Raw genomic sequence first — 14,575 nt, forward strand, 5'->3', positions numbered from 1 at the left:
TTTTCAGAAAGTGAGGTTGTCATTATCAACATCAATTAATGTTAAAATCTTCCACTATAATTATTTTATCTGAGCTGTTCTTCGTTTTTTCCAGTTGTGGATAATCATTGTATCGGTTCTAGACTAAGGATAGTCACACCAAAAATAACATGTAATCTAACAATTTCTAAGCACAAATTAATTCATTTTAGATTATAGCACTGGAGAGTCAGGCTAACGTGTTGCTTTTAAAAGCTGCTCTTGAGAAGTGAACTTAATTAGTAAAATGTGTGTTAAATAACAATGAAGCCAAAACTTGATTCAGCAGCTGAAATGAAAAAACTCTTGAAGCTGTCAGTAGATGTTCATGTTGTGACAGTAGAGGGCGCTGCAGTTCCACCAATCTGTGGTTTGCTGCTTATGAGTCGGATGATCATATGTTGGGGCAGCCCTTTGGATATAAGCAAATTTTTGATCTACAGAGAGAAAAAAAGAAGAGCGAGAGATATGATCACTGATTTCTTTTTTAAATGTAAGAAAGAAGCAGCAAAGGTTTTACAAAACTCTGCTCACAGAAACTATTTTTATGTTGAAATATGTACTTTTGTGGTTGTGCATGTCTATCATGTGTGAACACTGTGGAGTAAATTAGGATGATTATTCAGTTCATAGTATGGCCCCATACAGTCATTTCTCAGAGTGGGATATTAGACATGCTCATCCAAAGGAATCCTCTGTCCAATGAAAAGGAAGATTCTTTAAATTATGATAGCAGTTTTGTATGCAACAGTTTCGCAGAGGAATTTGGTTGCGTATTTTTGTTTACTTGTATCCTAGCGTCTACCACACACACACACACACATACACACACACACACACTATAATGAGACGCCACTGCTGCAACAAGTCAATCAATTTCGTCCCTCCTACATATTCCATGATCAGCTGTAAGTGTTATCATTACAGAGTGGAAGTTGTTAAGAATATGGTGGTATGGTAATTCATATGGTGCAGTTGTTTGACGCTCTGATATAATTTCTGAATAAATAAAAATATACTTACCTGTGTAAGGAAGGTATCTCTATCAATTTTAGACAAGTCCACCAAAGAGGTCATCTTAATTTGAAAAACTGCAACATCTAAACACAAGAATGCAACATGTTAGAATTCAATAGAAATCACTTTGCGCTAAAGTTACTGCAAGTAGTTGCATTTATCAACGTTTCCAAGCAACCTCAATTCTGTTGATATTTTTTTTAATTCAGACCAAATATTTTTTTTCTATTTTGTGTTAGTAATGAGAGATTGTGTCTTGCATGTTGTCCTCCATGACGCATTAAACACAAATGGCTTAATAACTCCAGAATGTGACAATGTAAAATCAATCGGTGTATCTTTCTTTAAATAGGTGCACACTTTAAAGACTTTTATATCAACCAAATTTGTTTTGTGTTTGTTGTTGAACGAGCCTGTGTTCATCCACCAAGGCTTAGTTAGCTTTACTTAATAATCGATTTACTTCCTGCTGGCATTTTGATTGTGATTGTATATTTCTTACTTTGCTGATCTTAAGTTTATTAACTAATTGACACTGTTGATTGCAAAGACAACCATTATGCTTTTGTGGCCTGGTGAAAATCACCTCTAATCAGCTCATGCCTTTATTTTGGACTTTGGATTTTGTATGCAGTTAGTCAGTGCTACAAAATTCACTCAGCATACCTCAAAAGTATTTTGCTGGATTTACAAATGAGTGATATAAAACTGACGTGAATTTTACTGTTTTGGTGTGACCAGCAATCAATAGTCATGAATTAAGGTGAGCTTAATAATTGTTACACTGAGACAGAGTAACTCTATGAACATCACCTCATTTTATTCATACTCACAAGATGGTTCACTGGGTGTAGTTGATATAGGAAGAGTTGTGCTTGGAGTACTGGTAGTAGTTGTTGCAGGTACAGTAGTTGGAGTACTGGTAGTAGTTGTTGCAGGTTCAGTAGTTGGAGTATTGGTAGTAGTTATTGCAGGTTCAGTAGTTGGAGTACTGGTAGTAGTTGTTGCAGGAACAGTAGTTGGAATACTGGTAGTAGTTGTTGCAGGTACAGTAGTTGGAGTACTGGTAGTAGTTGTTGCAGGTACAGTAGTTGGAGTACTGGTAGTAGTTGTTGCAGAAACAGTAGTTGGAGTACTGGTAGTAGTTATTGCAGGTACAGTAGTTGGAGTACTGGTAGTAGTTGTTGCAGGTACAGTAGTCGGAGTACTGGTAGTAGTTGTTGCAGGAACAGTAGTTGGAGTACTGGTAGTAGTTGTTGCAGGTACAGTAGTCGGAGTACTGGTAGTAGTTGTTGCAGGTACAGTAGTTGGAGTACTGGTAGTAGTTGTTGCAGGAACAGTAGTTGGAGTACTGGTAGTAGTTGTTGCAGGAACAGTAGTTGGAGTACTGGTAGTAGTTGTTGCAGGTTCAGTAGTCGGAGTACTGGTAGTAGTTGTTGCAGGTTCAGTAGTCGGAGTACTGGTAGTAGTTGTTGCAGGTACAGTAGTTGGAGTACTGGTAGTAGTTGTTGCAGGAACAGTAGTTGGAGTACTGGTAGTAGTTGTTGCAGGAACAGTAGTCGGAGTACTGGTAGTAGTTGTTGCAGGTTCAGTAGTCGGAGTACTGGTAGTAGTTGTTGCAGGTTCAGTAGTTGGAGTACTGGTAGTAGTTGTTGCAGGTACAGTAGTTGGAGTACTGGTAGTAGTTGTTGCAGGAACAGTAGTTGGAGTACTGGTAGTAGTTGTTGCAGGAACAGTAGTTGGAGTACTGGTAGTAGTTGTTGCAGGAACAGTAGTTGGAGTACTGGTAGTAGTTGTTGCAGGTTCAGTAGTCGGAGTACTGGTAGTAGTTGTTGCAGGTTCAGTAGTTGGAGTACTGGTAGTAGTTGTTGCAGGTACAGTAGTTGGAGTACTGGTAGTAGTTGTTGCAGGTACAGTAGTTGGAGTACTGGTAGTAGTTGTTGCAGGAACAGTAGTTGGAGTACTGGTAGTAGTTGTTGCAGGTACAGTAGTTGGAGTACTGGTAGTAGTTGTTGCAGGTTCAGTAGTCGGAGTACTGGTAGTAGTTGTTGCAGGTACAGTAGTCGGAGTACTGGTAGTAGTTGTTGCAGGTTCAGTAGTCGGAGTACTGGTAGTAGTTGTTGCAGGTACAGTAGTCGGAGTACTGGTAGTAGTTGTTGCAGGTACAGTAGTCGGAGTACTGGTAGTAGTTGTTGCAGTTAAAGTAGTTGGAGTACTGGTAGTAGTTGTTGCAGGTACAGTAGTTGGAGTACTGGTAGTAGTTGTTGCAGGTACAGTAGTTGGAGTACTGGTAGTAGTTGTTGCAGGTTCAGTAGTCGGAGTACTGGTAGTAGTTGTTGCAGGTACAGTAGTTGGAGTACTGGTAGTAGTTGTTGCAGGTACAGTAGTTGGAGTACTGGTAGTAGTTGTTGCAGTTAAAGTAGTTGGAGTACTGGTAGTAGTTGTTGCAGGTACAGTAGTTGGAGTACTGGTAGTAGTTGTTGCAGGTTCAGTAGTTGGAGTACTGGTAGTAGTTGTTGCAGGTAAAGTAGTTGGAGTACTGGTAGTAGTTGTTGCAGGTTCAGTAGTCGGAGTACTGGTAGTAGTTGTTGCAGGTACAGTAGTCGGAGTACTGGTAGTAGTTGTTGCAGGTACAGTAGTCGGAGTACTGGTAGTAGTTGTTGCAGGTACAGTAGTCGGAGTACTGGTAGTAGTTGTTGCAGTTAAAGTAGTTGGAGTACTGGTAGTAGTTGTTGCAGGTTCAGTAGTTGGAGTACTGGTAGTAGTTGTTGCAGGTACAGTAGTTGGAGTACTGGTGGTAGTTGTTGTGGTTATTATTGGTCCTATAAACAGTCAGAAATAGATGTTATAACTCAGTTACACTGATTCAGTAAATTAGATTTAAAATGTGGCTGATTGGTGAAGGGCTCTACTCACCGTTTGCAACAGTCACAGTGACACATCGAAGCTCTGAGTGATACTTCGTTCCACTGCAGAAATAAGTAAGTTTAATTTAGGCCTTCGATGCCATGATATCTTCAAGTCACCTAAACACTGACACTTTCTATCTTAATTGAGCATGCTTTTACAACATGGTGGTTTACAAACTGCCTGCTTTCTAATACTTGCACCCCTTACTGTACCCCTTACTTACTTCCGGCGCCGCTCCGAGTTGGCAGCCAGTATCAGCAGCTCCGACCTGACTGAGTCCTTTTTTCTCTTTTTTTGTTGTTATTGTGTTTCTTGTTCTTTTTTTTTATTGAGGGCTGTACTACCCCACAATGGAGCTCAGAATTTTATGGACAATCGTGTTTTTTATCACAGTTTTTTACAGCATCTGTGTCCGGAGAGCGCGTGGAGGTCCAACCACCTATTGTTTACAGCAGGGATCAGCTGTTAGCCCTCAGGGCCTCCGCTGTTCTGCCTACCACCGAGCGAGCCAACATCCCCCGCGAGGTGAGGAGGAAGAGACGCGGCACTTGGGCCGGGATCGGGCATCACAGTAAGGTTAGGAGGTACCAGCCAGTAATTCTATCTGTTATTATGGGGAATGTGAGATCACGCCCCAAAAAACTGGGGCTCTAACCCGACATCAGAGCAGCTACAGGGAATGTGCTTCACAGAGTTGTGACTAACCACGCTAACTCCAGACTCACACATAAACATAGATGGTTTCCATCTGATCCGGGCAGACAGAACAACGGAGAGTGGTAAGAAGAGAGGAAGGGGTCTGGCTGTGTTTGTGAACGATAGATGCTATAACTCTGGGGAGTTATCTAACAAAGAGATGCTATGCTGTAAGGACATTGAGCTGCTAGCGGTTAGCATGAGACCATACTATTTACCGTGAGAGTTTACACACATCATTATGATAGCTGTGTATGTCCTGCCCTCTGCTAACGCTGCAGCAGCCTGTGAGGTCCTGCACACTGTAACCAGCAGACTCCAAACACAGCACCCTCAGGCCCTTTTCCTGATCTCTGGGGACTTTACTCACATCTCCTTGTCCTCCACTCTCCCCACCTTCACCCAGTACGTCACCTGCTACACCAGAGACAATAAAACATTGGACTTATTTTATGCTAACACCAAGGAGGCATACAGCTCATCACCTCTCCCTCTCCTGGTGGGCTCAGATCACAACCTGGTTCATCTCCAGCCTGTGTATAAACTTCTAGTACACAGAGAACCAGTTGTGAAACGCACAGTAAGGAAATGGTCGGCAGAGACTGAAGAGGCCCTGAGGGACTGTTTCCATTTTACTGTGTGGGACAACCTCTGCAGCCCTTTGGAGCATGACCTCAACAGCATCACAGACTGCATTACGGAATACATGAACTTTTGTGTGGACAACTGCGTACCCATCATAAAAGTACGGTGTTTTTCTAACAACAAGCTACAGATAAATCCTGAAATTAAGGCTCTCCTCAAGGAGAAGAAGAGAGTCTTTAGATCTGGAGACAAACAGGAGCTGAGAGCCGTCCAGAAGAAGCTGAAATAGAAGATAAGGCAAGGGAAGGAAAACTACAGGAGGAAGATGGAAGAGCAGCTGCAACAGGACAACATCAGAGGGGTTTGGAACAGCCTGAAGACAATCTCAGGACAAAAACCAACCGCCGAGGCTGCAGGAGACTTGGGATGGGTGAATGACCTAAATAAATATTTTAATAGGTTTGATCAAACACCCACCCCTCCCACAGCATCGTCCCCCCTGCTACAATCTCCTTCATCTTCAGGGACTGCCTGTCCTTCATCTCAGGACTTCACACCTCTCAGCTCCCAACCATCACACCACCCCCGCCTTCTGTGAACTCCAACATACACCCCACACCCCTGAAATACCCCCTCTCCATCTCAGCACTTCAAGTGAGGAATGAGCTTCACAAGACTGCAGGTCTAGATGGCATCAGCTCCAGGCTCCTGAGGTGCTGCGCAGATGAACTGTGTGGCATCCTAGGTTATCTGTTCAACCTGAGCCTGTCGCCGCAGAAAGTACCACAGCTGTGGAAGACCTCCTGTGTGGTACCGGTACCAAAGACCTCCCATCCTAAGGACGTCAGCAGCTACAGGCCGGTAGCCCTGACATCACATCTGATGAAGACCCTCGAGTGGTTGGTTCTACACCATCTGCGCCCCCTGGTGAGGTCTTCATTGGATCCGCTACAGTTTGCTTACCAGCCTTGCATCGGGGTGGAGGATGCCATCATATACCTCCTGCACCGAGCTCTGACTCACCTGGAGAAGCCTGGAAGCACTGTGAGGATCATGTTCTTTGATTTCTCCAGCGCTTTCAACACCATCCAGCCACGACCTCTGAGGGACAAGCTGGAGCTATCGGGAGTGGACCACCACATGTCCCAGTGGATACTGGACTACCTCACAGAACATCAACAGTATGTGAGGACACAGGGCTGTGTCTCTGACACGCTGGTCTGCAGTACGGGGGCCTCACAGGGAACTGTCCTGGCACCGTTCCTCTTCACCCTGTACACTGTAGACTTCTCCATCAACTCCCCACGCTGCCACCTACAGAAGTTCTCTGACAATTCTGCCATAGTCAGCCTCATCACAAGTGAGGACGACTCAGAGTACAGACAGTGGACTCTGGACTGGTGCCAGCAGAAGCACCTGCTGATCAACACCGGGAAAACCAAGGAGTTGGTGGTGGACTTCTGAAGACGCAGACCCACCACACTGACACCAGTGAACATCCAGGGAGTGGACATTGAGATAGTGGACTCTTATAAGTACCTGGGTGTTCACCTGAATAATAAACTGGACTGGAGCTGCAACACTGATGCTCTTCACAGGAAGACTCAGAGCAGACTCTACCTGCTGAGGCAGCTGAGGTCATTTGGAGTCCAGGGAGCGCTTTTAAAGACCTTCTATGACTTTGTGGTGGCATCTGTCATTTTTACAGTGTTGTAAGTTGGAGCAGCAGTTTATTGACAGTTGAGAGGAAGAGGTTGGATAAACTCATCATGAAGGCCAGCTCCGTTCTGGGATGCACCCTGGACGCAGTGCAGGTGGTGGGAGACAGAAGGACTCTGGCCAAAATAACATCTCTGATGGACAGAGTCTCCCACCCCATGCATGTAAATGTTGCTGAACTGCAGAGCTCCTTCAGTGACAGACTGCTGCATCCTAGATGCATGAAGGAGAGTTTCCGCAGATCCTTCCTCCCTGCAGCTGTCAGACTGTACAATCAAAATTGCTACCAACATACATAGATGTTTACATCAGCGCTGTAACTTGGCACTATTTTATCAACCGATTCACACTACAACCAGGGTTTGCCTCTTATCTGTATTTAATTTTATTTAATTTAATAAGGGTACAGTACTCTGTTTTTGGTAACCATTATCCTCTCTGGAGGTGCAGAGAAGTACACACCCCCATCACCATCAACGGCGCTGCTGTGGAGAGAGTGAGCAGCTTCCGGTTCCTTGGTGTACATCTGGCTGAGGATCTTACGTGGTCAGTACACATAAACAAAACAGTGAAGAAGGCGCAGCAGCGCCTCTTCTTTCTCAGGAGACTGAAAAGATTCGGCATGAGCCCCCGCATCCTCAGGACCTTCTATCGCTGTCCCATTGAGAGCATCCTCACTGGATGCATCACCCCCTGGTACGGCAACAGCACCGCTTACAACCGCAAAGCTCTCCAGAGAGTAGTGCGGTGCTCTGAACGGATAATTGGAGGTGAGCTTCCCTCCCTCCAGGACATCTACAGGAAGCGGTGCCTGAGGAAAGCGGGGAGGATCATCAAGGACTCCAGTCAACCCAGCCATAAACTGTTCAGACTACTTCCATCAGGAAGGAAGTTCTGCAGCATCCGGTCCCGAACCAGCAGAATGAGAGAAGCTTTTTCCACCAGGCCATCAGACTGCTGAACACGTCATAGACACCTCACCCTCACTACTGGAACTTCAACATTATGCACTCCACACTGTATATAAATGCCACTTATTTTGCACATGTTCAACTACCAACCTCTGTATATTTTATATATTTTATTTATTGTTTACTCTATTTAATTTGTAAAATATGTATACACACACACACACACACACGTAGAAAAACATATTTAGTATACACATCCAGTGATGCATACACTCTTATATATTGTACATATATTTATTACTCTCAGATTTAGCCATCCTTATATTTTGCTTGTTCTTATGTTATTGTATTTTTGCACACCTCTGTTGCTTGTGAAGCTCGCACACAAGAATTTCACTCACATGTACTGTACCAGTGTACCTGCACATGTGATGTGACAATAAAAGTGATTTGATTTGATGTAAATATATAAAAATTGTGTATGTTTCTGTTCTGTGTCTTGTGTACTGTTTGTTTGTATATGTCTTTTTTGCTACTGTTACACCCAAATTTCCCCTTGTGGGACAATTAAAGGATTATTCTATTCTACTGGTCATTACAGGCAGAAGATTTGCCTCCTGTGTTTCTAACATCCTCTTCAGTCACACCAACCCTATGTATGTCTTCCTTCACTACATCCATGAATCTTCTTCAGTCTTTTTTCTCTTTTTCTCTTTCTATTTTAAGGTCCCCAGTAATCATCCATATTTATTTACTTGATAAATCCATGATCCTCTACCCAGGTTCTTAGTGTCTTGTCTTATTTAAAAGCAGTGTTGGGGAGTAACGGAATACATGTACCAGCGTTACGTATTTAAAATACAAAATATTAGTATCTGTATCCTGTTACCGTTTAATGGGTGGTAATCAGAATACATCTACTTTTTTTTTTAAATAAATGGAATATACAGCGGCCATTTCCTGTTTCGTATGTTAGGCTATCCCCTCTCTATGTCTTCTCTAATTTGGTGATTAAACACAGTTGGGCGCAGGTTTAGCTCAGTTGCAGTCCACATGCAGTCATATATGACATGGCTGAGAGCAGCCGGCCCAGGTTCGAGTAGGATTCACAGCCCTTTTTGGGATTAATACAGTTTTTCTGATTCTGATTGCTTGAAACCAAAACAAGACATGCAATAAGAGGCTCTAATGTAAGCATCCTGTTTATATTGGTGGCATCAGTTACAGCAGCCAGCAGTGCATGGGCAGGATACCGAAATAGTTTTTTATACGAGATCACTGCAAAAAGTGCAGCCCTATCTAATGTCCATCCTACTGTTACTCATTTTATATTAAGATTTTTAAAAATCTAGTTGGTATTGGTATGGCGAGTATCCTTCAGTAATAGTAATAAATTACACAGCAATAGTACATTCCTTTAGTTGTTAAAAGCATGACAATATATTAAGTAATGCAAAGTATTCAGAATACATTACTGTCATTGAGTAACGTAACAGAATACGTTACAAAATACATTTTGGGCCATTTTTTCTGTAATCTGCAGTGGAACACATTTTAAAAGTAACCTTCCCAACACTGTCTAACCGCTGTTTTTCCTCTTGTTATCAGCTTCCTGGTTTTCATTTTATCTTCTGACTACAATTGTAATCTCAAAAGATAAAAAATATTTATTGACTCAAAGGAGAGCTAACTGTCTTCTAATGACGGGACAATCCTTTAAACAGGAAACTTGTTAGGCAGAAAGTTCAAATATGAGTTTAAAAGCTTTCCTTTCAGGAATGTCAGCTGCTATAACTTTCTACAGAGTCATTTATATGAAACAGGAGACTGACTTGAAAACTGCCTGGACAACAAAACAGATGGGGAGGCTTTGTCCGTCTTCGCTTTCAGATGGTGTCCAACTCAGGGTGAACTGTCCTGGTCCTGATGTGCTGTTGATTAAATTGTACGGCCCACTGTAGAGCAGCTCAGAGATCCTTCAAAGAACAAAATCAAAAACTTGTCAACTTTCTTTTTTTCAAAATCTGCCCATCTGGAAAAGGAGCATATTTCTTTTTTTCCCAAATGAGTACAGCTTTTATCTGGCCACATTTTTTCTCACAGACACTGTGTCATGTAACTTGACATCTGACATGTTGTTAGATATGTAACCTGAAGACCTGAAACATATGTTAAATTTGCACGTCACTCATTTCTCTAAGATTCATGACTCAGGACTATATTTCATATCTACCCAGAGGCTGTCCTGAATATAATATTTAAACTTTTATATATTCAGACACAGTCTTTAACTGTGTTTTACTTACGTGGAGTTAAGTGCCTCTGCAGTGATGTTAATTTCCAGAGTCTGACTGACATTGTTGTAGAGCTGAGCTCTGTTGGCTGGTGTTGGAGGAAGAAACTTGGGCAGAAAGAGTCCTTCTGTGCAGGATGGCACTGCACGATCAACTGGAAGAATACAGAGAAGTTAACCTCAGGATGCAAAGATGATCCAGAGTAAAATATCTGCTGGACAGATTAATATTTGTTGGTCCAGAGAATCAGTCTTGATGACACTGGTGGTCAAACACCTCAGTACAAGAGGCCGAGCAGAATCAGAATCAGAACTTTATTTGTCACATGCAGGTTGCCCCGCAGTAAAATGAGACGACACCCCCCCGACCTTACACACATAACACAGACATTAAATGGGGGTTACAAGTCGGAGATCGGCAGAGTTACGGAAAAAAACACTGAAATGTGTGCACACAATGGGAAGGTACAAGAGGAAAAAAAGAGACCTCTACTCATGCTGTGCTTCCATGGTAGGACAGCACGAGAACAGGAAACAAAAGAACTCAAAAAAAAGCACATGAATGTTCACAGCACAACATTGTGAAGACATAACAAGCCACAGGGTTGGGGAGGGGGATGAGGAGTAGTAATCCCAGGCAACACAGCAGCCATCCTGCCACTGCGCCGACTCGCCAGCGCGGGCCCAGACCCGCCTCGTGTTCCCAGGAGGCAACAAGCATCGAAGGCGTTGGAAAGGGAAGGGGAGATGAGTGAGTGCTTATCAGTGTAAGTGTGTGTGTGTGCGTGTCCATAGTTCAGCTGAGGACAGTGTCCTTCGCCCTATCAGGCTAAGTAAACAGTCCTCCAGCCAATCCAGGTGGCCTTGCATGGGATGGGGAGAATAGTCATCACACAGTCGTTATCAGGGAGTGTTTGTCCGGCTTCAGCCTTGGGCCTGCAGCTGGCGCCGTGGTGGTGTCTGCATTATGATCCCGAATTTGTTGATTTTCTTTTCATGCGAGCAGCTCATGAGAATTTTCAAAGCTGATCTTTAACACTCTGATACTGGTCTCTCGATCTCCTGTTGGAGAGCCGCGAGCCTCCCCATGATGGTATCAAATTTCTGTTCTGTGGTGTTGTCATTCTTTTGATTCTGAGACCTCACAACTGCAGTGATCCGTTCTGTGATGTGATCCAACTTCCGCTCAAGGGTCTCATTTTGAGCAGGGCCCTCTCTGATGTATCCCACCATACGCTCAATGGTGTTGTTTTGAGCCTCACAGCAGCTGTAAGCGTCTCCAAGGTGTTAACCATGCTGCGTTCGTTGTGAGAGGTCGCGCCTCGTCCCGTCGCTTCGATTCCAGCGGGCAGCCTTGGGGGGGTTTGAACAGCCGGTTCCGCTCTCTCAATTCTCCGATAAGTCAGGGCCATGCCAGCTCCGATCAGCATGAACCCTGTTATCATGGTTCCGAATAGGTAGATATCTTCAGCGTCCTCGATCGACAGTCCCGCCAGGCACATGACCCTCCATTTCTGCCACCCGTCCATCGTGTATCCGGCAGGGAAAGTCCCTCCAGGGCACTTGGGCTCTCCCGAGCCCAGACTTTTCGTTGAGAAAAGGGTGTCAATAGCATTCAGAGACCAGTTGATCAAATCCATAATTCTCTTTTAGGTTTTAGAGAACGACAGTGAGAGACTGTTCCAGGGAAAGTAATGCACATGAGACAAGACAAGGACACAGAGGCTAAGCAGGGAAGATAAGGGTAAGGAGGAGAGGAGAAAAGTGCGACCGCCTTCGCTGAGAGCCAAACGAGTATACTATATACAAACTGATGAAGCAGAAGGAGAAGAAGAACGAGTAGACGCGCGTTCGCAGTGAAGAGGGGAATCTCTGCAAGATGAGAAAACGCAACAGGACGATGGAAAAGTGGAGTATGTATACTTAGTGCTTCATCAGAGCACTAAGTTCATCAGCAGCAGGTCTTTAGAGCTTTCATTGTAAGATAATGAAACGTATATTGGTACCTTTCAAAGCAAACTGAATCGGTATTTTGCTGATGGCATCGTTGGTAGTTATTGTTGTTTGTGTCCCGTTGGTTTGAGTCAGAGTGATGGTCTGTCTGGGGAAGTCCTCCATCACCAGCTGTACTACATACGAACCTTCATTACTGCTGCTGGTGGGGCTGAATGACAGAGTACAAGAGGACTGCAAGAGGACAAAAACAGGCTTGAAGTCAAAATAACCAAAATGTTTTCTGTCATGTAATTCAATTCAAGGATATAAAAAAAATGTAGAAAAAAACACTTGTTTTGGATAAACTTCTTCTACAAAATTTATATCAATTGTAATTCAATTAAAACATTCCCATCACATTATTGCGTGACTGTCTGTGCCAGCTTTTAGTCTTTGCCTGTCTCATCTGACATGAGAGTAACAGTCATTGCTCACCGATGAGAGGCTGAGGACAGACGGTGGAGTGCAGGGGTTACACTCTGAGAGTGCAGAGTTTCCATATCTGCATTTAACTTCGTCTCCATCAGGGTCAAACATCAACAGGCTGAAATCTCTCTGACAGTTTGAAGGAACTCTGAGAGAGAAACAAAGATTGCAGCTCTATTTGCTGTATTCATTTCAATGTAAAGAGTAGTGATAAATGCTTTGTTAAATACATTTTAATATGAAAGGGTGAAATGTAAAATATGAAATATAAAAGAAAACTAGGGTTACAAACATAGACACACATTAAGTGGGCTTACCTCACAGCTGGTAGGATGGTGGTCTGAGGTGATGTGTTGGCTTTGCCGGTGTCTGACCGGTTCCTCAGTTCCACCCGAGTCACAGCTCTCCATGATATGATGTTATTGATGTTTGATATCCAGTTACCACTATTCAACCTTCAGTGGAAATTGATCAGAAATTCAGTTTTTAAAGTCTGAACAAAACATGTTTTAATAAATTATTAGTTAATCATGAGCCACCAATACAGCAGAGCTGATCATTAACATAATTCTTCACTTCTCGAAAACATTATTTTTTGTTGAGCCGTTGACATTTTGGGGAAAAGTGGTTTCGTTTGGTTTTGTTGCCCATCACTGAGAATTTAAAAATGTTGTAACAAATGACTTTTTCCTGTTGTTGTACACTCACCAAAGTTCAAACGGAGCGTTACTGGAAACCTGTCGAGTCATGATTCCCTCTCTCTGACACCAGTCTCCACTGCTCTCCTGTTTTACCACATGTAGTGTGTAGGTTTCAGTCCCACAATCACCACTGAGACAACTCCATGTGGTACCATCTGTGCAGCGATGGAAGTTCAACTTATACCGAAGAGTCACCTTTAAATTTACAGCCACAAAGTGTTCACTTAAGTCTTGTAAGATTTTTAAAATAAGTAAATTATTTTAGAAAGAAAATGTACGTACTGTGACAGATCCATTTGCAAAAGTGTCCTTTGGGTAGTAGGTCATGACTGTGCCTAAAAAATGTGAAGCCTGCGTGGCGCAAACCATCAGCAGCACCAACGATGTCACAGAGAGCGACATGATGAATGTGTGTCTCTCTCTACAAAGGCAGAAATCACTGAGAACACCTGTACTTCCAAAGACAGCCTCTCTTTCACTCTCTGTCCTTTTGTCTGATGTGTTTTTTTCCACAAACAGAAACTGATTCAGTTTGTAAACCAGAAAATTACCTGGAATGAGGAAACGTCTTTCAAAGATTACAGTCAGATGGGGATTTCACCGAATCCAGCTGTCTAAACCACCAGTAAGAAGCACGAGTATATTTTTAAGTATATTTAAACAAAGTTGTTTTGAATTTGTCAAAACAACAACAAACATTTGTCAAAACCCTTTTCACAGATTTGTTTTTAATATCATCCTTTGGGGGGCGACCGTGGTTCAGGGGGTTGGGAAGCTCATCTTGTAACTGGAAGGTTGCCGGTCACCTGCCCTGTCTGTCTCGGTCATTGTGTCCTTGGGCAAGATCCTTCACCTGCCGTCTAGTGGTGATGGCCAGAGGGGCCGATGGCGCGATATGGCAGCCTCGCTTCTGTCAGTCTGCCCCAGAGCAGCTGTGGCTACAACTGTGGCTTGCCTTCTCCAGTGTGTGGATGTGAGAGTGAATGAATAGTGGAAATGTAAAGCGCTCTGAGGTTCTCGAAAAGCGCTATATAAATCCAATCCAATCTTTTAGTTATAATAGTGATTAACACAGTGTCAATTGGTTTTGTGAAACAATAGTTATTTCTGTTCACAACAGATCAGAGAGTGCAAGCTCCATGTTTCATTAGTGTCTTTTGTGCATGGTAAAACGTACTACAGTCAATACTAGTAGTGCAACGGATCAAAAAACTCACGGTTCGGTTTGGATCACGGTTTTGAGTCGCGAATCACCAAAAAAAGAAATAGACAAGACAAATTTAACTCTCAATTTATTTATTTAA

At 43.2% G+C, this 14,575-nt stretch overlaps 1 protein-coding gene across 1 annotated transcript; it reads right to left on the reverse strand.

The window, feature by feature from the left end:
• Positions 1 to 344: 344 nt before the first annotated feature.
• On the reverse strand, positions 345 to 13,673 carry LOC148103933 (uncharacterized). Its single transcript, XM_087839229.1, has 11 exons — positions 13,554 to 13,673; positions 13,279 to 13,466; positions 12,888 to 13,025; positions 12,580 to 12,718; positions 12,156 to 12,336; positions 10,163 to 10,304; positions 9,689 to 9,832; positions 3,948 to 4,004; positions 1,869 to 1,918; positions 1,042 to 1,118; positions 345 to 455 (listed from the first exon to the last, which is right to left on the reverse strand). The coding sequence occupies exons 1-11, from the start codon at positions 13,671 to 13,673 to the stop codon at positions 345 to 347; spliced, it is 1,347 nt and encodes a 448-aa protein (XP_087695355.1).
• Positions 13,674 to 14,575: the final 902 nt, after the last annotated feature.

This window comes from Neolamprologus brichardi, chromosome 3, assembly GCF_056152115.1.
Source record: "Neolamprologus brichardi isolate AB-2024 chromosome 3, ASM5615211v1, whole genome shotgun sequence".
Classification (NCBI taxonomy): domain Eukaryota; kingdom Metazoa; phylum Chordata; class Actinopteri; order Cichliformes; family Cichlidae; genus Neolamprologus; species Neolamprologus brichardi.

Coding starts and splice junctions, on each gene's coding strand:
- LOC148103933 (XM_087839229.1), bottom strand. CDS start 13,673: ATGTCGCTCTCTGTGACATCGTTGGTGCTGCTGATGGTTTGCGCCACG. Junction 12,719..12,887: donor ACCATCCTACCAGCTGTGAG/GTAAGCCCACTT, acceptor TTTCTCTCTCAG/AGTTCCTTCAAACTGTCAGA. Junction 4,005..9,688: donor GTTGTCCAGGCAGTTTTCAA/GTCAGTCTCCTG, acceptor TTATTTCTGCAG/TGGAACGAAGTATCACTCAG.